This window comes from Penaeus chinensis, chromosome 4, assembly GCF_019202785.1.
Source record: "Penaeus chinensis breed Huanghai No. 1 chromosome 4, ASM1920278v2, whole genome shotgun sequence".
NCBI classification, from domain to species: domain Eukaryota; kingdom Metazoa; phylum Arthropoda; class Malacostraca; order Decapoda; family Penaeidae; genus Penaeus; species Penaeus chinensis.
The window spans coordinates 16,854,142-16,876,641 of record NC_061822.1 but is presented as its reverse complement, the minus strand read 5'-3'; the positions used below and the strand labels follow the sequence as shown (position 1 = coordinate 16,876,641).

At 47.5% G+C, this 22,500-nt stretch overlaps 1 protein-coding gene across 4 annotated transcripts in view; it reads right to left on the bottom strand.

Annotated features, from left to right (window-relative positions):
* Window positions 1-313: 313 nt before the first annotated feature.
* The window catches only part of LOC125025142 (protein roadkill-like), a 35,060-nt gene continuing 12,873 nt past the window's right edge, over window positions 314-22,500 (bottom strand). The window contains exons 1-10 of one of the 4 annotated variants that reach the window (XM_047613104.1): window positions 14,475-14,559; window positions 11,407-12,040; window positions 11,119-11,288; window positions 9,589-9,710; window positions 5,350-5,501; window positions 4,651-4,778; window positions 4,138-4,330; window positions 3,728-3,906; window positions 3,392-3,534; window positions 314-3,088 (exon numbers count right to left, since the gene is read on the bottom strand). In XM_047613104.1, the coding sequence (XP_047469060.1) occupies window positions 2,941-3,088; window positions 3,392-3,534; window positions 3,728-3,906; window positions 4,138-4,330; window positions 4,651-4,778; window positions 5,350-5,501; window positions 9,589-9,710; window positions 11,119-11,196 (1,143 nt within the window). In that variant the 5' untranslated portion in view covers window positions 11,197-11,288; window positions 11,407-12,040; window positions 14,475-14,559 and the 3' untranslated portion in view covers window positions 314-2,940. Of the gene's footprint in view, window positions 3,089-3,391; window positions 3,535-3,727; window positions 3,907-4,137; window positions 4,331-4,650; window positions 4,779-5,349; window positions 5,502-9,588; window positions 9,711-11,118; window positions 11,289-11,406; window positions 12,041-14,474; window positions 14,560-22,500 lie in introns of those variants that run through there. The other 3 variants (XM_047613101.1, XM_047613102.1, XM_047613103.1) reach the window with 3 other exon arrangements.

Sequence of the window (22,500 nt, the reverse complement as noted above, 5' to 3'; positions counted from 1 at the left end):
ACATTCAATCAATATTAATTTCCGGACTATTGCTTCCATATTTAGTTCTCTAAAAAATAAAATTGAAATGTAGGTCAACAATAGGCTGCCCCACAGATATTAATTCTGAATGGACGTTCAACCTATATGCAAAACATTCATATTTTTGGGATGAAAATGTTTGATAAAGTATTGCACAGGAGAGAATTTACCTCACATTCATAGTCATGTAGTCATTTGAAACCCATTGTATTTTGTCTACTATACTTTACACTTTTACATTTTCAAAACTATTTGGGAATGAATATAATTGCAGTTATAATCAAACATCAGAATAATTAACCAACTTTATTGGTTCATTGGGGAGTTCTTCAGTGTAGGAGTACAGAGGTAGAGACTCACAGAGCCTACCATCACATGACCTGCAGGAGCAGTGTGGCGGCAGACGCTTCTCGTCATACCCGGGCGCCGACACACCTGAGGCCACCCAAACCAGCCCTTGCACCTCCTCCACCTATACAAATCTTACCAACACTTGGCAATTCACTTCAAACTTTCAACAAGATTTTTTTCCCTAATTTTGAGGTATGGAGAATCATAATCTTGCTGAACAATATCAATGCATGAATTACCTTAGCTGAATACCATTAGGGACCACAGGATCACATTCACATGGTGAACATAATTATTTTTCCTCGAAAGCTAAAAATGAGAAAATCAGAACTTAAAAAATACCATATCATTTATTCGGCGTTTTTTTTTTTTTTTATTAACTATTCCTCCTCTGTTAATAATCGTTTATGACAACTGGCCATATGTCTGCTGTAAAAAAATTCTGAATATTCATGTGGCCCTGCGCCCCCAAATACCCTTATATGATTCTTTTTCCCTGACATGAGCAAAAGGAAGGTGAAGATGAGGAAACTCACTTTGTACTGGAAAACATAAATTAACATATGAATATTTGAACTGTTGCATGACTATTGTTACAAAACTTGCAGTTTGTATATGAGTTTGATTTACAAATAGAGGAATGGTTGTGGAGTGATATACTGGCTGTGCCTCTGTGGTTTACTAAATAGTAGTTACAGCATATCCAGTGAGCTAAGATTTCCTTGGTTACTGTCATAAGAACTTCTATAGAGTTAACCACAAAAGTACAGCATAAAGCAACGAGTCCTGGGGAGGAAAACCTCAAGGAGTGAGCATACCCAAGAGCACCGATTCTGCTGAATGAATTGCAGAATTCAGCACTCCCAGAGAAAGAATTACATCTACATTATGAAAAGATGCAGATGTCTTGTTGCATTGAGTAAATACATAGATGCTGGGTTGGTATCATGGCAGAGCGGTGGAAGAGTCCCACTGGAAAATATTTTTCAAACAAGCTGTCGTGAGTAATTCTATAAAAATAATAAGTATATATTTTGATCTCACCCTTTGATGTACAATGTACCTGATTATATATTTCTCTTCTTTTCTTTCTTAAGTGACAGACTTGTTTTATCTTCCAGTTGGTGGTCTGGGTGGCTTGTCTCGTAAGCTACACCATGGCACAAATTGTCACTGCCTGCTCTTCACAAATTAACACAGGAGCTGATATACTTTTGACTGGCTTACAACAAAACATTGAGAATAATTACAAAATTCTTGGTACAAAGGCTCTTCATATTTCAGACATAATTCCATTCATCATTCATAGTGAAATTCTATTTTTTCACATTTTACACACCGTATATTGAATTTTACATCAAATATTTTAATCATTCATTTCTACTTTTACACAACATTCATTTGAAACAGTTACACTAATTACACTTTCCTGATCACGGCTCCATGTTAATGACTGAGAATACCCTGTGAAGCTTCATGATGTTACATACATACATTGTAAATACAAATCAGCCAAAGCTGAAATCGGTGGAATTAGACAGTATCTTCTACATTAACTGTACACTCTACAATGTTGTCTTGTCTTAACAAATTCTCAAAATCAGAGTACACCTTGCCTACTGCATCTACCTAAGAAAGCTCAATCTAATTTTTAAGTTGTACATTGCAGATTTTTCATAGAAAAAGATGCTTCCAAGACTTCTATAATGTTTGTTTCTCCTGTAAAATAAAACAAAAATATTGGGTAATGAAGAATCATCTATGTCACAGGAGTAGAATATGTTAACTAGCCAAAAGCACAGTGCACTGAGAGGAAGCAATGCTCACACATCACTTGGTCCTTCCCAGTTTTCCTTTGGTCTCAGTCAAATGCAAGGCTCCTTTTTTTTCTCCCTGAAGGGCCTGCCTATATTTTCAAATATCTGCCTGGCTTGATGGCTTGAAAGACAAGAGAGTGCCACACTTAACAACAACAACAATAATTAGCAGAGTAATGCGTGGTAGCTCTAAGACTCATAGCGGGAGTCTAATGTTCTGGGCTATCACTTGCTACATCACAGATATCTACACACAGACACACATGCATTGCTGAGTCTGGCACCTGCACATCTGCATACTGTAGTGTCTTATGCACTGACAGGTTTTACATGCAGGTCAGGCCCCACTGAGATCATTTGGTGGACTTGTCACGGGGCAGAAGGAGTTGGGCGCAGTAGAGGAAGGGACTGCAGCCCTACCAACCTGAGTGGGCAGGGACTTGTCGTCCCCTGATTGTACTCTGTTGACTGGTGGGATGAGAGGCCTGGTCCCTATCCCCTGCCAGGTCCCACTACCACACACTGGCTTCTTATGGCCTTGGTCACTCTCCACTGTAGGATGGCCTACAGATGCCCTCCAATCCTCCATACTTCTTTCCAAATTACATTCTCTCCGCTGTCCTGAATAGTATGGTAAAAGAACCCACTGAGTTAGGCCGAGTGTGAGGGGGTGACCAGGTGGGGAGGCCAGGGGTGTTGGGGGTGATGGCCTGGCCAGCGTAAGTGAAGCTGGCAGACTGGCCAACCGGGTTCAGGGACTGGCTTTAATCCTTTTGCGTGGAGGTCCAATGGGTGGGATCTGCTGAGTAGCCAATGCTCGAAAGGCTTCGGCAATCAAATGTGGATGAGACTGAATCATGGATTTCCAACCTTGTGTCTCCATGACATCTGTTGCATGCCTGGAAAGATATAAACACATCAGTATCAACCTCGGACCATAGAACTCACAATTTAATAGATTGTACTTCAAAGTACTACCAAATTTGCACTTCTTCAAATAGAACTCTAATGATTTAATAGACTGTACTTCAAATTTGCACTTCTTCAAACAGAGTTCATCTAATAGTACAAAAATATCCATCAAAGTTATTACTAGCATGCACAAAAACACAAAGAAGATCTGACATGAAATATTAATCAAAACAGTCATGAAAAATGTAATTCATGAGTCAAAGGAAATCCTAACTATTCACTCTACTTACGTATTGATAAATTCGATCGCTTGAGCCTTCAATTGATCAGCAGAATGGAGATCAGCAAGAATGAGGACATCAGCAGCATTTTCTATACTTAAGTTGGTACATAATGCTTCCTCGCACATCACTTTAAGTCGCTCCAATGCATACTGCAAAATAGGAATGCCTGTTAACTCGGCTGCTTTGGAATATGTTGCAGCTACTATAACCAATCCTAATTAACTTCTAATTACACAATGTTAAAAATTCTAAATTTACTGCTTACAAATGGCACTCAGGCATTGTTTATTATTTGGAATTGTAGAGACTAATCCGTCTGGAAAACCCAAACAACAACTTTACCTTATCTGCTGCAGCCAAGAGATCATCGGCCATTTTCTCTAAATTGGTAGCTTTTCCTGTGTAAATGAAGCGCAGCATCTCGCGTAACACCTCATGGTCCACATCTTGAATTTCTACTCTGTTGTGTTTTCTCTCCTCCATCTCGTGAGCGAACATTGCTGCGAACACTGGCGAGCGAGCTGAAAAACGGGTGGAGCCAATGATGAACTGACACTTGCGAAAATCGGACTTATCCCCGTGTAAAAAAAAAAAGGAAAATGAAGGGTAACTGTACATCTATTTCCTCCCCACGTTCTCAAAGGCGTTTATCTACTCCCTCTCATCTCTTAACTCACAACGGACATATACCACATACTACTCCTTATGAAAAAATCTCAAGGAAATAAATAAAGAATAAGACAAAAACTCACCAGCAAGTATCGCCTTGTGTGCCTGGAACTCCCTGCCGGCGACCGAGAGCGTTACGTCCGAGAACCGCTGCGACTCGAACAGAATCCCCAGGTCGTCGGAGAGTCGGCAGTCAGGAACCTTGAAGTGGATGGCGTTGCTCTGGCCCGAGATATTAACGCTGTCTGCCACCACCGAGACCTGCGCACATTGGATCTTCAGGGGGGATGCACAGAGGGAGTAATTGTCATGACTTGTTTCACTTATTCCAAGAAAGAAAGATATATAGGAAAACTGAATTTCTTCTGGATGGTTCAGGATGAAAAATAAAAAAAATCTTGGGACACCCTTCACAAAACAAAGTTTGGAAAAAACGGCAAAACAAATCAATAACACAACTTCTTGGAATAAACTTCCATGACATCTAAAACAATAGAAAAAAAACTTGCACGTGAACCGAAACTCAAGAGAAAACAAATAAACCAGGCAGGCAGAATAAGCTTACAAGTTGTCTGCAAGAAATCAAAGTGGCTTACCTCACAGTACAAAGTAAGTTTGTCGTCCGGTAGTAAGCCGTTTGCTTCGTCTAATAAGAAATCTCTCCTTATGAATTTTTTGAAGCCCCAGTCTTTTCCTTGGACAAATCTATATGCTCGTTGACTCTCTGAGGGAAAAGAAGATAGTATTAAAACAAAACAAGGATAATAAATCAATTGATTTTCATAACGATTCTTTATATCTCCCTACATACAACTCAACATTAACATTCCAAAGTAACTGGCACCTTTCCAAACTAGATTCAAAAAGTAACTCCCTCACACTCACACACACACTCTCTCTCTCACTCTCTCACTCTCTCACTCTCTCACTCTCTCACTCTCTCTCTCTCTCTCTCTCTCTCTCTCACTCACTCTCTCTCTCTCTCTCTCTCTCTCTCTCTCTCACTCTCTCTCTCTCTCTCTCTCTCTCTCTCTCTCTCTCTCTCTCTCTCTCACTCTCACTCTCACTCTCACTCTCACTCTCACTCTCACTCTCACTCTCACTCTCACTCTCACTCTCACTCTCACTCTCACTCTCACTCTCACAGACACACAGACACACAGACACACATACACACAGACACACAGACACACAGACACACACACACACACACAGACACACACACACACACAGACACACACACACACAGACACACACACAGACACACACACACAGACACACACACACACACTTACCCATAGCTTTAGTTTCTTCTCTTTTGGCATTAAGAATTGAGAACTTGAACTTCGCCCGAACTTCTGATTTGTTTGAAGACACAAGGAGCAGGTAAAGAGAGAGGTAGTCCTTGCTCTCTTCGTCCAGGCCCTTCGGGTTTACACGTAAACACCTGAAGGAGGAAAGAACAGAGTTACATCAACAAGTCAACACAAAAACACAAAGCAATCATCATGGTACATAAACATGAACGCCAACTTGTAATATTTACGTTTTCAATGATAATTCAGACAGTAACTTAAGGTGTAGAGCTCCCTTTTCTTAGGAATTTGGTGACCTTGTAGCTTCTCCCCGATACCTGTAACACCTGTGGCGTACCCTCAAAACGAGTAATAACGACCATGCTATATATAAATATACCTAAACTCTCTCAAAAGTCCCAGGCCCCCTCCACGCCATCCTGTCCAAACATTTAAATCCGCAACATCGCCATGCCGCTCTCAGAAAGTAAAAATCGATTGATTCCTCTCTACTGGCAGCCTCTACTCCCTGCCTGCCTCCCTCCCTCGCGCCCCATACACACGCGGGAGGGGGGGGGGGGGTACCCGGCGCGGAGCCAAGCGCCGAGCCGGGCTTAGGCCTCGGGTTCCCGCCGGCCGGTGAAAAGGGGCCTATTATGAGGCTCTGCACGCATCTCCATCTATCGGCTTTGGCTCCGAATGCAACTTGAAAGTTTTCTGCAATCCCCGATGGAATGACTCGGAAATCCACGTAATGCAGACGTTCGTAAGAAACGCACTGAACTCTAATTTCAAAAACCGAATTTAGTAATCTAAGCTCACTTCGACCCCCCCCCCCCCCCCCCGAAGTGTATTCTAATTCATACGTAGACTCGTCATAGCGCTTACGTCGAGACCCAAGACCTATTTCCCAACTAAGCTGCGCAGGCGACCGACGGCATCCACCATACCTACCTAACCTGAACTGCACTAAATCCCCCTAGTCATTAGTCCGAAATAAACCAGAGTTTTTCCCCCACCATTCCTTGGGTTTATTTGAGCTGATCCCCGGGATAAGGAAGAGATTTCCTCCCTTAAATACTTGTTTGTTTAACCCGTTATTCGCCACTGTATATAGACAACGCCGTAACACTCTCACGCCCTACAATACACGCGCCTCGACATTAATAACCACACACCTGCATTCTTCGGCCTCAATCTAATAATGCCGAGATGGAAAAATGTCATATGAGGACAAGCTGAAAGCACAAGGCAGCGTCTAGAATTCGCGGTGCATTGGAGGAGGTTCTAATCCACGAGGTTGCCAGCTGTCACCGCCTGGCCACCCACGTGGGACACCCTCGCCCACTCCCACACCGCCCCTGGCATTTACGATCGATAGATAGTTTCGAACGTGACCATGCTGGGGGGGGGGGGGGGGGGTACAGCAAACAGATAACACATCGGCAAGAGTGTGTGTGTGTGTGTGTGTGTGTGTGTGTGTGTGTGTGTGTGTGTGTGTGTGTGTGTGTGTGTAAAGTTGCTATTTTCACGCGACACAAAGAGAGGAAGCAACACGGGTGGAAAGACACGAAGGAACACGCACGTACACACACGCACGCTGCCTCGCTCAAGCTATCCACGTGATGATTTAGATCGATGAAGCAAAGCAAAGCAAAGCATCTTTCCCCTGAATTCGCCGGGGCACACGAACTGGACACAACAGGCAGTTTTCCCACAAAAGAATCTCTTAAAAGGATACTACTCCTCCTCAAGTACTCCAAGACCCCATCTTTTCCGCTGAAAAAACAAACAAAAAAAAAACAATCCGCTAGTCCCTTTTCTCTCTCTTAATCCCGCAGAATGAAGCATCAAGCCTAGGGAAGGAGAGGCAGGAAAATGACCGCCGGATCCGTTTTAGTGAAGCTCGACTCCACTGGACTACATAGCGCGGGGCAAGGAGTGCGGTCGCAGCAGGTGACCGCGTTATCTGGCTGCTCATCACCTGCACTTGACACACTCAGCAGCCCACGCGCGCTCACTCCCACCCTCTATTATGGGTCACAAAGCCGTGCGCTGATATTCATAACAAGCTGCACCCTAAAGACGACATTACAACAGGAAAACTTGGCACATGGATAACGCCTTCCTCAAATGTTATGTAGTTCTACAATTAATTTGATATTCTTGTTGTGGGCTAAATAAAAGTGTGTGTGTGTTTGTGTGTGTGTGTGTGTGTGTGTGTGTGTGTGTGTGTGTGTGTGTGTGTGTGTGTGTGTGTGTGTGTGTGTGTGTGTGTGTTTGTTTGTTTGTTTGTTTGTTTGTGTGTGTGTGTGTGTGTGTGTGTGTGTAGAGAGAGAGAGAGAGAGAGAGAGAGAGAGAGAGAGAGAGAGAGAGAGAGAGAGAGAGAGAGAGAGAGAGAGAGAGAGAGAGAGAGAGAGAGAGAGAGAGAGAGAGAGAGGGAGAGAGAGAGGGAGAGAGAGAGAGAGAGAGGGGGGGGGGGGGCAAGGCAGGCAGTAAGCGACTGAAGTTAGCCTCGCGTGAGACAACGCTGGGAATGTTGCGTGAAGTCACAGTTCTGCGAGGTGTGTCCCACGTCACCAAAACTTTCAACACAAATTCTTTTAGCAGAACACACGCGTTAGCACCTTCAGCCGTAATGCGGACAGTGTCAATCGCGTGGCAAGATTAGGCAGATCTTATTTTCACTCTTGACGCGAGGCGTTCCCTGGCCATCCCATGCCATGGCATGCCACAGCAGCGACGTAAACATACCCCACATACCCACAATGCGCGCGATTGCCTCAATGACACAGTAACAAGGCGCTTCATTACACGAGGCGCTCAGCTCTTTGGCAATACGCGCTCTCCCAGGTGATGGAGTACGAGGCTCCGCTTGCTAAAACGATCTCCTGTTATACTTGCCCTCATTTTCAGGCTATGGATGCTGACAAAAAGTGTTCTAGTTACCTTGGTAAGCTGCTCCCTCTCTGCTGCCCGCCCTCCCTGCCATCCTCTCCTCCCTTCCTCTTCCCCCCTCCCCCTGCCCTTGCCCCGCCCCGCCCTGCCCGCCTGGCACTCTCCCAAGCGGGCCACTTATCACCACCACCAGCGTAAGGTCGCGCAAGCAGAGCCCTCGTGGCCCGCAGCACGCCCAGCGCCATCCCGCCCTCGCGAGGCTGCGTCGACGAACAGAGGCGAACGAGCAGGGACGACCCCGAGGGACGCCAAGGTAAGAGGAAGCTCCACGAAAATTAAAACAAACAAACAATTAAAAAAGCAAACAAGTAGAAAGTCTTGTTTTGTCAGGTCACGCGGCAACCCCTTATGCCAGCCCTGACCTCGTACGGGCAGTGACGTCAGGCCTCACTCATTCATTGGCAAAGTAATGTATGTCAGCCGCATTGGACATCGCTCGCTGCACAAACTACAAGCAAAACAGAGAACAGGATACTCCGTCGCTGCCGCTCAACTGAGGGGATTTTTATATACAGTGAACTATGCTCCTCGTACTGTGAATAAACTGATGAAAGTGTTTTAAACTCCTTTGATGTTGAGCCTAATAGCGAAAGCGATTAGCATGTATCATCCATAGCAATTCTTACCCTCACTTAATTACACGTAATTGTACTTGCAATAAAATGAAAAACTATCCCCGATGCCTTTGAGAACGAGCCTGAGAGGTCAATTTCCCTCATTTTGTCTTTGTAAAGCTTACCGCGACGAGACACTGGAGAGAGAGAGAGAGAGAGAGAGAGAGAGAGAGAGAGAGAGAGAGAGAGAGAGAGAGAGAGAGAGAGAGAGAGAGAGAGAGAGAGAGAGAGAGAGAGGAGAGGGGGGGATGAATGAATGGCGAAACACTTCCGTATTTGCATGCTGAAAGAAAGAAAGAAAATGTGAATGTGGAACCGATTGGGTCAAGCAAGTAAGCAAGCCAGCCAAAAATAGAGGCCATAACGTACACATTGCTATTGATTAAGCGAGTGGCGGGGCGTCGACGAGGCGAGGGGACCCTAAGCTACGGGTGCAGAAGAGGGCCACAATGTCAACGCGCCTTGTGTGGCACTCCAGGGTAGCCCTCAATGGCATTCAGGTATCGTAGAGGCCGAGAGATAACCGTGAGAAGCGACGAACAATCACAAGGTCACGGGACTTTTTTCCCGTCGAGACACCTGACGTCAGTGTTTGTGTACGAAAATCAGACTTATGTGCGTAAATGTGTATAAATAGAAAAAAAGGGAAGAGCACTGCATCACTTACCATTTTAGCTTATCATTGGCACCCGCGGAGAAAGTCGAGGATTTGAGTACCTCTCCCATCTCTTCCCTGCAGAAACTAAAGTTGTTGATCGTCCACATATAACTGAACTTTATAACTTTAACCTGGGGAACAAAGAGGGAAAACAGCATTAGTCGACGGTACCTCTTAAAATATATATACAATGTTTATATATAAATGTCATCAGAATATACATCCAATATAAATAGTATAAAACCAGATTCAGTAACATTAAACTAAGTGATCATTGCAATCAAAATATCATTCAGCTACTGCCAGGACACGCCCTCAAGTGCTAGGAGGTTCGAGTAACAAGTCCCTCACACAAGCTGCCCTTGGTCAGCTGTGGTTCCCTCGCCAGCAGCTGTCACGTCTAGATGCAAACTGTCAAATTTCTGCTATATATTCCCTGCTCTCTCGCTCTTCTCATTCATCGAGCCAACTTCATACTGATCTAATGAATGACGGAAGTTGTAGTCTTCTATTCTCTCTCTTTACAGGGTCCATTCGCGTTCTCTCCTTTCTTCTTGCATTCGCCCCAATTCCTTTCCCTCCACCATGAGTTGGCGTTCCCTATGGGGAACGGACCTATGGGGAGTTCCATCTCTCACTACCTATACTGCCAATCTCTCCTCTCTTCCCTTCTCTCTCTTCCCTTCTCTCTCTCTCTCTCTCTCTCTCTCTCTCTCTCTCTCTCTCTCTCTCTCTCTCTCTCTCTCTCTCTCTCTCTCTCTCTCTCTCTCTCTCTCATCTTTCCCTTCCCTTCCACCTGCATGTTCCTGTTTCCTCTCTCAAGCCTCAAGCTGAAGAGCATCTCACGGGTGACCTTGAGACGCAAAGAGGCAGCAGAGCCATCAGTCACCATGGCAACGGCCCCTCTCCCTAAATATCCCTCCCTAAATTTGCACTCCCCAGTGCCTGTGTCGAACCTCTCCTAGCCCCTTTACTTTTATAATGCACAGAAACTTATCAAAAGCTTTCCTACGACCACTATTGACTGGACTGATCCCTAACTACAAGGAAGACTCCCCCAGAGAACGAAGACCCTTGAAAGAAGTTACTGACTGAGGCAATTGTCCCTCCTCCCTTTGACTTCGGATCCTTGGCAGTGAATGAATGAATGGGAGTCCGCGCGAATACATGAAAGAGTGGGCGAAAGGGAGATAGATACAAGTATCCGTAAATAGATCGAACTAGGGATATAGTCAAGGTGAGAGAAAGGACAAAGACAGGGAGAAGGAGAAAGAGGAGAGGGAGAGGGAGTAGAAGTGGCAAGTGAGAGAGGCAAGGCGAGAGTGGATGTAAGAGTGAAGAGAAGGAAGGAGGAAGAGAGTAAGGTCGGCATATGTTGGGATGTAGAAAGAGGGGAAGGGAGAAAGGGACAAAAGACAGAAAGGGACAGAGAAAGTTGAGAGAGGGAGAGAAAGGATGAGAGGGAGGGGAGAGGGAGGGAGAGGGAGGAAAAGGGAGAAGGGAGAAGGGAGAAGGGAGAGGGAGAAGAGGGGCACGTACCTGAGTGTAGCACCAGTTCTCGGCGACGGGCATGTTGTTCTCCGGCGGCAGCGGAGACGGTACCCGTGACACCGACATGCTCACGCCCCCCGAGGACACGTGTCCGCCTCCGCCGTGAACCGAGTGGGCGTGGCCGACTGCAACACGATCACGGACCAGGTTACCACGTGCTATCATGGTTATAAATGGGATTAATAGCATCAGGCATAAAATGGTGCAAGTGTATTCAGTATGGGAGCGAACGGAATGAAGAGGTTGTCATGGCAAACAGAGTCAAGGGACACTTACCCAGCGCGGGATGGTGCGCGGGGGGCGTGTGGGCTTGATGAGGCACGGCTGGGTGCTGCTGCACGCCCGCGTGCGGCACTGCTACGTGCGCTGGAGCCGCCGCCGCCGCAGCGAGAGGAGGAGGACCTTGGTGGGGCTGTGGCGCGCCTGCTGCGGCTGCTACGACGACTGCTGCCGCCGCCTGCTGTTGCTGCTGCTGGTGCTGCTGCTGCTGGAGGTGGGGGGCGTGGGCGTTGGCCGCGTTGGGCGCGGGCTGAGGCTGTGGCTGCGCGTGCTGTTGCTGAGCGTTGTTGGCAGTCGGAAGGGCGGGCGCGGCGATGGCGGGCTGAGGGTGCTGCTGTTGTTGCGGTTGCTGTTGCTGCTGTTGCTGCTGCTGCTGCTGCTGCTGTTGTTGCTGCTGCTGCTGTGGCGGTGCTTGGTGAGGCTGTTGGTGCGGCGGCTGCTGGTGTGGCTGCTGTGGAGGCTGCGGCGGAGGCTGCGGTTGGGGCGGCGGGGGCGGGTTGTTATTGGAGTGGGGCTGAGGCGGCAGAGCCCCCGACACGCCGCCGGAGCTCCCACCGCGCGACTCCACCGTGGCGGCTGAGGCGGCCCAGCACACCCCCGACCCCGTGCCGCCTCCCCACACTCGGCACACCTGAGGACACAAACAGACCGGTTAGGAAAAACACTTAGGAAAGGAACGCCAAATATATGAAGGCGCAAATAACAACAACAATCGCCTGGATACTTCCTCCAGAGCTAAACCTATTCGCGCACCAACATGATTTCCGAAGTAAGTCACCTTCCACGAGAACCTCATCGAGGAGAGGGACAGCGGGTTCCAACGGCTGTGGTGTGTGTGTGTGTGTGTGTGTGTGTGTGTGTGTGTGTGTGTGTGTGTGTGTGTGTGTGTGTGTGTGTGTGTGTGTGACAGAGAGAAGAAGAAGAAGAGAGAGAGAGAGAGAGAGAGAGAGAGAGAGAGAGAGAGAGAGAGAGAGAGAGAGAGAGAGAGAGAGAGAGAGAGAGAGAGAGAGAGAGAGAGAAAGAGAAAGAAAGAAAGAAAGAAAGAAAGAAAGAAAGAGAGAGAGAGAGAGAGAGAGAAAGAAAGAAAGAAAGAAAGAAAGAAAGAAAGAAAGAGAGAGAGAGAAAGAGAGAGAGAGAGATAGAAAGATAGAGAGAGAGAGAGAAAGAGAGAGAGAATGGACTCCCGCTCTACCACATTAATATACATGAAAACAAAACGTACAGCTTTACAACCAATTTTTTGCTGGCTTAGAATAAAAAAAAAAAAAAAAAAAAAAAAAAACTCCCCTATTCGAATAGCTATTCGACCTCATGGCGAATAATAATAAAAACAAAAAATACATAAAACTAATGAAATAAATAAAATACAGTTTCTCCGAAACTCGATACACAATAAAAACAATACTGAATGAATTCACAGGTATAGATTAAAAATCAGTATGTAGAAATAGTGTTGCGTGTTTGATCCTACAAGTATACGCAGCCTGCCAGGGTGTTCGAGGTCACCAGGGCAGCGTTCGTGTCACCCCCATTTAAAACTGCACCGTCGATTTGACAACACTGGGTCAACTATGTATGCCACGATACTAATTCAAGAGAACGGCTTCCAAAAATAGAACACAGACAAACAAAGAAACACACAAAGATGTACACACACACACACACACACATATATATATAGAACGTTTCATAGATCGATGAATCTACAAACAATAAACAAAATCTGGGAAACAATATATCACGTACAGTTTTAAAAAAACGCAAAAAAAAGAAAAAATGAAAATCTACCACCTTCACTCGCGCACCCTCCCGTCCTCCCTCCCTCCCACCAGCTCGCTCAAACGCCCGCGATGATGATGTCACAGCCTTGCACGAGCTCGCAGCTCCCGGAGTACATAGCACGCCCGGCCTTGGGCGCCCGACATGACCATTGTGGCAGAGGTCATCACCGCACTTACTTCCGCGCCCACACTCATCACCCGGAACATGGGACACATCGCCTCGAATGAGTTACGCCCACACCTCGCCTTGGGGACGCTGCGTCCGACACCTGGTCGCCAACACGACTGGAATCCTAGTGCCATTGCTACGCTCGCTCGCTCGCTCGGTCTGCTTCTTGTCTGTCTCTGTTTCGGCCTCTGCCTCTGTCTCTCTCACAAGCTCGCTCGCTCGCTCTCTCTATCATTCTCATGCTCTCTTTCTCAATCTGTCTGTTTCTATTTTCCTTCCTTCCACGTTTTCTTTCCTCCGCAAGCGTTTTCGATCGCTATTTCCCTCCTTCCTGGTTTCACTCGTCTGTGAAATCTTTCTGAAGTGTTTCCCGGTCACAAGGTTACTTACAAAAAAAGACAAAAGTTGAGAAGGAAAAGTGTCCAGAGAACAGAAAATAAATAAAGATAAACAAGACGAAGAAATAAGAGACGCAGGACGAAAGAAAAGAGAAGAACAGATGAGGGAAATGAAAAATGAATGAACGCGAATAGGGGGGAAGGCCGTTCAAAAGGGAAAGGAGAGGGAAGCAGAGAGAAGAGGGACTGCGAGCGAGCATATCGAGGCTCACGGCCGCGGCCACAGAACCTGACAGCAGCCAAAATGTCGCCCGTCGCTGGAAAACGGGATCACGGTCGGCACGGTGGCCCTCGCCCGCTCCCATCCTTCCCCCTCCCTCGGCCCTCTTCCCTCTCTCCCCGCCTTCGCCCCTCCCTCGGCCCTCGTCGCCCTCGCCCCTCCCCCTTCCCGGCCTCCCCCTTCCTTAACACACTTCACCGCGTTACACTTCCTCGTGTGCATGTGCCCTCGCATGGAGATCCGTCTGAATGGCCGTCCGTCCGTCCACCACTGTTGTAAGCTCGCTCGAGTTGCGTATACAAACACACGAATGAACACAGCCTAAGCGTAGACACTGAAAGCGTGCTTTCACCAAATGCTTTTAAACGGTCCGTGAAGTTACCTGCCACAACCCACACAGTCTTGTCAGTCACATTACACTCTCAGATCCAAGCGTTTCTTCAACGTCCGAGGACAGTTCCGCGCGGGCTCCACAACCACAGACAGGGTGGGCCTACCTCTCCGTCGAGAGCAGAGTGCCACAGAGATACGCGAGGCAAGCACGGAGAGGGGAAGGCGGGAGAAGCACAAGCACGTCCTGTGCTTGCGTGGTTATGACTGGAGGCTCGCGCAGTTGCCAGCAGCGAGGCAGCGTTGCCCCCTCTCCTCCCCTCGCCCCTCCCACCAATACCGGTCCTGGACACGCTTGTAACTTCTTTTTTGCCCTCGCAAGCGCCGCCAGTCTCGTCCAGTCCGGACAAAAATACACACCTGGATGCTGGCGAGGAGGCTTTGATCTCAAACCAGGCAACACGAAGCCCGGCCCTCAAGGCACGCCAAATATACTTCATGGCCGTCCTGTCTCGACTGAACTGGGGCCTCCAAACACACAGTACGCAGTGGTAACCTACAGGAGACGCTGTGTAACGCAGTAACTACATCGGGCGGATTATGTTCACTGGGAAGGATCGAGGGAGGACGAGGGATAGGAAGGGGGAGAGGGAGAGGGGGAACAGAAAGAGAAAGAGAGAACATGCGTGCCGACAAACGCGGAGCTTGGCGTACACCATAAGCACGTGCGCTGTTGAACGCTGAATGAGGACTGATCATCTACGAGTTCTTGCTTTTAGCCAGTCATGCCCCGCTGCTACTGCCTGAGAATGAGGAAAACGTGAAACTCGGCGAAACCAAGCATCCTTGGGGCCACGGCGGGCGTCGTCACCGCTCGCCAGACCCGATCACAGCTCCTGCCGACGCGACGCTGACGGCTAGGAGCTTCCCCCTTGATTGCGAACATGCGCTGGGAGATGGCGCTTCGAATCCTCGAGCATGATTTGTTTCTTTGTGTTTTCCCGCCCAATCTCCAGTCTCGAGCCTTGGAGCGTTCCTTCGATTCATAGCAACGGTCTTTTTCACCGCTATGTCTGCCAAGGCACCCCGTCCCGCAGCGCCCTCCACGCCAAAACCACCCGTATTGCCGGCCGCCCAGACGACATTCTTGCGAAACACCCGCCCGGCCGCGCGGCGACAGGCCCAACTCGGCCCTATTTCGATTGATCATAAATACCATTTTCGGGTGGGTCGCCCAACCTTCCCACAGAGCCGTTCTAGGCCACGCCACTGTGAACTCAATGCGCTCGTGTCGTTACTTCCGTTTTCCTCTGCGGCGTCTAACCTTCCCCCGCTGCTTCCCATGTGGAGGCCGCTCGATGCCATACACCGTCACTTCCTCCAATCAGCGAGGAAGTCCTTCTGATGGGAAGCGATAAAAGCCGAAGGGAAATTAACAAACATAATAAATACAAAAAAGAAAGGGGAAAACAAGAAGACGAACGTTTGAGAGCGCGGAGCGAAACGCTTGAGAGAAATCCACGCGCGCCGACGTTTCCGAATACTGACCCATGCGGTGCATAGTAATAAATGCCGGATTCCCTTGTGTTCGCGGATACCTGCCACTTTCACGAGCGGTACAGCCAGCCACCAAGGGAGGGAACTCGAGTGATAAAAGACCGCCCCCGTCGACTACCACTCAGTGACCCTCGTTATCAACCTTGACTCGTTTACCATCGCAGCCTTGTCAAGCGTCGCAAACAATCGTCATACATAAGTTAATCCGCGCCACGGCCACGCGTGCCACCGGGGACCGCAGTGCAGAGTGGGCGCCTCCCAGGAACACATGCAAGCAGGCAAGCAAGCAAGCGGCGTCCCCAAGACCACATATGCCACAGCGCCCACTAGAATACACGCAAAATTCTCGCAAACGCAACGAAAGGCATTCACAAATGGCCCACAGTCACAAGTTCCCGGATGTATGACAGGACCGATTTCTGTCACGCGAGGGGCGTCCAGACCCGACACGAGACCAGTGAACCTCGGCTAGGGGTGGGGAAAGCGAAGCATAAGGGTGAGAGCTAGAAAGCGTGAAAGACTGAAGTAGAGACAGTAATACAGATATGGTTTGTACGATCAAAGAACTGCAAATGATTTGTTGAGAATGTGTGTGTGTGTGTGTGTGTGTGTGTGTGTGTGTGTGTGTGTGTGTGTGTGTGTGTGTGTGTGTGTGTGTGTGTGTGTGTGTGTTTGTGTGTGTGTGTGAGAGAGAGAGAGAGAGATAAGAGAGAGAGAGAGAGAGAGAGAGAGAGAGAGAGAGAGAGAGAGAGAGAGAGAGAGAGAGAGAGAGAGAGAGAGAGATAATAGAGAGAGAGAGAGAGAGATAATAGAGAGAGAGAGAGAGAGATAATAGAGAGAGAGAGAGAGAGATAATAGAGAGATAATAGAGAGAGAGAGAGAGAGAGAGAGAGATAATAGAGAGAGAGAGAGAGATAATAGAGAGAGAGAGAGAGATAATAGAGATATGAGAGAGAGAGAGAGAGAGAGAGAGAGAGAGAGAGAGAGAGAGAGAGAGAGAGAGAGAGAGAGAGAGAGAGAGAAGGGGGAGGGGAGGAGTGAAGTCTAGTTACGGCAGTCTCAGCTTTCTCACCCAGATGACAATGAGGGCGGGAACACCCCCCCCCCCCCTTCTCTTCCCCACGCTCCCCTAACTCCTCTCCCCCCCCCATCCTCCATCAGGACCTCTTAACAGCCCGGAAACATACAGACGAAGGGATCTTTCGTCACCTTGCCCTCTGTACTTGCCTTAACAACTTCTCGTGTCCCAGATATTGAATCTCGTCTCAAATAATGAATCTCGTGTCCCAAATAATGAAGACCACGTCCCAAATATTGCACCTCTCGTTTCAAATAATGAATCTCGCGTCCCAAATATTGCATATCTCGTCCCCAAAAATGAACATGTCCCAAATATTGAACCTCCCGTCCCAAATAATGAATATCTAGGCTACAAACTTTAAACAAAGGGCGAGGAGGCATAAAAAAAATATGGGGGGGGGGGGGTGCTCACAATACCTTCACAGATCGACATCACGTCAATCGAGAAAATACCAGTTGAAGTCGCGCATTACCGAAGTCATCAAGCATGCACTTGCAGGCAGGAATACAAATAAAGACACACGGCATGATGTGCATATCTCATCCAAGCGAGGAATTCAAGATACGAGATTTTACTTTTGTTTCCTCTCAGTAAAAATAAAAAAAAGATAATTTGAAGTCAATCTACATTTAAAAAAAAGCGAATTACGCTAAATATGCTCTATTTACGAGCTCTATGGGTCTATTGAACGTGACTGGATATTTACAAGCATATAGTCCACGAATGGATATTGGTACGAGATTCAGGAGTAGGGTTAAGTCACCCAGGTAAGCCATAGAGCCCCTTTATGCTCCGGTAGTTGATGTAATGGCATGAAGTACAGGTGTGGAGCGTGCTAGTAGATGTCGTGGGTCTGTGTACAAGCTAGCTGAACCTCTCACTTTCTCCCAGTAGGTCGGAGGAGGAAATCTGGGTTACTGATCACCCAGCGCCACTCACTCTTACAATCTACCAACCCATATAATAAGCCAGGTCCCCCACAACATCCTCTCACTGGCCTACAGACAACCCACCATGACCCTCCCCTCTCCCACCACCCCACCTAAGCCACTCATACCCCCCCCCCCCCCCAACGGCCACGAGTCACTTGTCTTTGACTCTTAAGAGCGTTTAGCTTTCCGAGTCTAAGAGCAGCACACGACCCTCCGTCCAGGCTCCGTTCGGCTCGGAGCAGTGGCGTCTCGGACTAAAGCTGCGCTACCAAAACAACGGCGAGGCTTCCCATCTATTAAATTTGGACTCGGGCGTTCGCAGATAGCTAGCAGCGGGCTACGGGTGCCTAAAGGTGCAGTGGGCCACCCGCGCTGAGGTGTGGCCGGCGGGCGCGCTGCTCGTATTTTATAGGCGTGTTGCAAACGGTTACTCGAGGACACGCGCTGAAGCGCTGGTCGAAACAGGGGTTGAATACCATCGTTCGCGCCGCAGTAGTCGACGTCCTCATCATCATTATCGTCAATTTCAGCGTGTGCCGTTTATCAACATCCTCCTCTCTGAATCTCGGCTTCCTCTCCTCCACCTGGGTAAACATCGTTCATTAAGGAAAGGCAGAAATGTGGCCGTACTCAACATGGCCACTCCGTGCCACTAGGCGCACACAAATACTAAACACGGAAAAATGGGGTCAACTCACACGAACAACCAATCACAAACTCGTGTGTGCTAACACCCCGTGTCTCTATTAACTCGTTAAAGAAATGGCTTGACCGTGTTCGACATGACACCTTGAGCTTGACGGGGAGCATTCACAACAGTGTTCCATCTCCTGGTCTTATTTTTTCCTGCAACCCAGTTCCCATAGCGCCCCTCCCCGCCGCCACTACTAAGCGCAGCCTTGTCAAGATCTGCAAGTTGCAAAAACAGCGCTACGGAGACAATGTGCAAGAACACTCATTAAGTCTCCCGTCGTTCGCAGACTGAGGTCGGCTCTCTACTCATGCTACCCTTAATGGGCGATGCACGAGACTGACGACGGGATCCCCGACAGATAAGTGCCACACGGTCAAGCCTGTCGGAGGGGCACGTGGCTATAGTTTCGCTTTAGCGTGGAGGGCGCGGCCGACTACGGGGGCAGCGGCTTTTTACAGCGAGCGATTCTTTGCCGTCTCGCGGGCGACGATGGAACGAAGGCTAGCACTAAAACGCTGACTGTGATTTATCTCGAACGGGCGCGGATGAAACTGCACGCTGACGGCGGCGGCAGTGACAAGTGCCAGGTGCGGGCGAGGGCTTTCACTAGAAACTACCGCGGCCACGAGAAACCCTTCGCGGCGCGCACATGTCAGCCACTCTCTCCCGGAGCTGTGCCGCCGACTCTCTTTTAAAAAGCTGCTGGCATCGAGCGCCCCGGCCTCTGAACGGCGGCAGACAGGAGCCACGCTGCCCTGGCCCGACGGCATGGTACTACCTGCCCTGCGATGGAGCGAGGGCGACGAGATCGTGCCTCCCCCCCTCCCCCCGGCCTTCGTCGACGGAGACAAGGAGAACGAAATCCCAGCGACGTGCACCTTGCGTTTCCGATGCCACGTAGGCGCCGAGGGTGTCGATCCGCGCCGAGAGAGAGAGAGAGAGAGCCTGGCACCTTTCCATGCATTTGTTTAGGTGTGACCACGTCGTGCCAACAAACAAAACGGCCGATCAGATAAAATCAACAAAAAACATTAACTAGTATGCTGTTGCTTGTCCACTTCTACTGACAGACGCAGATAGCTTGGGGAAGAGAACAAAGCAGGAACCGAAAAAGATCACTTGAACTCCCACCGAGAAAAGACTCAAAACAAAGCAAACGAAAAAGCCAACGGAGTCTAGCAAACAAACAAATCTCCTTAATTCCCGAATCCCTGTCTTCCCCTTCTCCTCCCTCCCTCCTTCCCTCCTAGCCTCTTCCCCCTCCTTTCCTCCCTCCCCCCCTCCTTCCGTGCCCTAGTCTCGTAGTGCCTCCAAAATAATGCGTGCCCGAGCTGTCCCAGGGAGGCGCAACAGGTGGTAATAATGTTCTTGGCATGTGATTCGCTCCCCGAGAATGTGTTGAAAGAAATTCTGGTCCAGTGTGACGATTCGAGGTAACACACACACACACACACACACACACACACACACACACACACACACACACACACACACACTGGGGACAAAATTCATACAATACACCAAAGCTTATGCATTCCCTACGATAAGCAAAAAAGAGAAAGAGATAAGAGAAGAAGGACAAGAAAAATAGAGAAAAAAGAAAAAGGGCGAAGGGAAAGATACAGAGAAAGAGAAAAGCGAAAGAATAAAGGGAGCTTCCATTCGGGGCACGGGAAATGAGTGAGCATCCGGAGCGCCTCTCCTCCGCCACAACGGCTGCGACACTTCACCCAAAACGCCCACGGCATTCAGGCCCAAAAAAGAGGGCATTCTTCGTAAAAGGCGACGAAGGAGGAGGGAGAATGTAATTAAATTTTCATCAAATTTTTGTTTGTTTTATTTGCTACAAATGGCTACTTTACTTTGACGAGCTGTCTGTTTAGTTTTGCTAAGAGGAAGAGGAGGAGTAGGAGGAGGAGGAGAAGAAAAAGAAAACGAAGAAGAAGTAGAAGGAGAAGAAGTGGGAAAAAAATCGATCCTGGGTACAAAAGCGTCAAGGATTCCACGAAGGTTGGCGCAAGCGAGTCCTGAAACGCTGAGCCGGGGCCATCCTCGCCGCAACGTTCTTCAAACAAGCAGAACAAATGTCGAAAGAACACTCAAGGAAAGAACGCCCAACAAATGACCAAAGAATACCCAATACAAGGTGACAAAAACATGATGCAAGGAAGATCTCGAACGACACGCGCAACGAAGAAAATTCTCAAAATGCTTCACACAAACGACAAAACCTTTGCTAATACAATATACAAAATCAACAATAAACCGCGCAAACAAACGAACACTTTGAGTGATACTAAGCACTCCCACAAGATCACAGGAAGCCAAACTCACTCACACACTCACACACACACACACACACACACACACACACACACACACACACACACACACACACACACACACACACACACACACACACGAGCATGATGATCTGCGCCGGGAACGTCAACATGGACTTCAACGCTGAAACGCACCGCCCCGGCTGACGTGGTTCTGACGCAGCTGACATAAGGCACGCTCGCAAACACGTTTATGCTTCTCGTTGACGAATTAATTAGAACAGCTTCATTTTATCGCAATGGCAAACCGACTTACGTGGAAACTTGTATATATTTACACAAATAATGCAATAGTAATAGTAATATAACAATAATATTGACGAAAAGGAAAGGATAATGAAAATGAAAATTATACTGATAATAATAATAATGATGATGATGATGATGATGATAAAAACAATAATAATAATAATAATAATAATAATAATAATAATAATAATAATAACAATAATAATAATAAAAATATATATACACACGCATATATAGGGACGTACACAGATACTTCATAAGTACTTATTTATAGATTTTCGTATATATGTCACATGCCCATATGTAGGTTACATATATAGGAATGCATACACAGACATACAAACAAACACACACAACCCCCCCCCCCCCCCACAAACACACACAGCAATCAACCTTACCCTGACGAACATGACCTTAACACACACAACGGCAAATCAAAAGGTTTTCTCCTTCGGTGAAATTCGCGCCATAAATCAGGCAGGAAACTCTCATCCGACTTTCCATTGACCCATATGGAATGGGTGGGCGAAGGGCCGCGCGCCGAGACATTCGAGAGAATTTTTGCGAGGGAAGGAATGAGAATGGGAGGCCGTCTCCACGCACGATCCTTTCATTTGTTGTTGTTGTTGTTGTTGTTGTTTTGACATTCTGTTTTTCTTAACCATGGAGAAAAACAAAACAAAACAAATTGTACATATACCTATGACTACGTATGCTATTGTTGTCTCTTAACCGCGGCAATAATCAAAACAACACTAAAACATCTATATGTATAACTATACTTATTCTAACATATAACCGCTTATTTTCACGTATAAACCATTCACTCTAACATATAAATCGCTTGTTTTAAACGGTTTGTTATTTGTATGTCATGCCTGAGGCACGATCTTTTATATATATATATATATATATATATATATATATATATATATATATATATATATAATTTTCAATCACAGTGAGTTTGAAAAGCTACCTCCTTTTGCATGATTCCCCCAGCAGGAAGTGTTCATGTATATAAATATAAATATAAATATAAATATAAATATAAATATATATATATATATATATATGTATCCGTTAAAAGTGGGAGTGTTCCTGCATGCATGACCTTGACACGTGCATCAAAGCCAAGCCATTATGAACAGCTGACCCAGACAGAAACAGAGACCGAGACCGAGACAGAGACTGAGAGAGGGAAGGGAGGGAAAGAAGAGAGAGAGTGAAAGAGAGAAAGAGAAAGAAAGAAAGAGAAAGAGACTGCACACCTTCAGCCCACGCATCTCGGCACCCAACACACGAGGTCGACACCTAACCTACAAAACCACTTAGAAA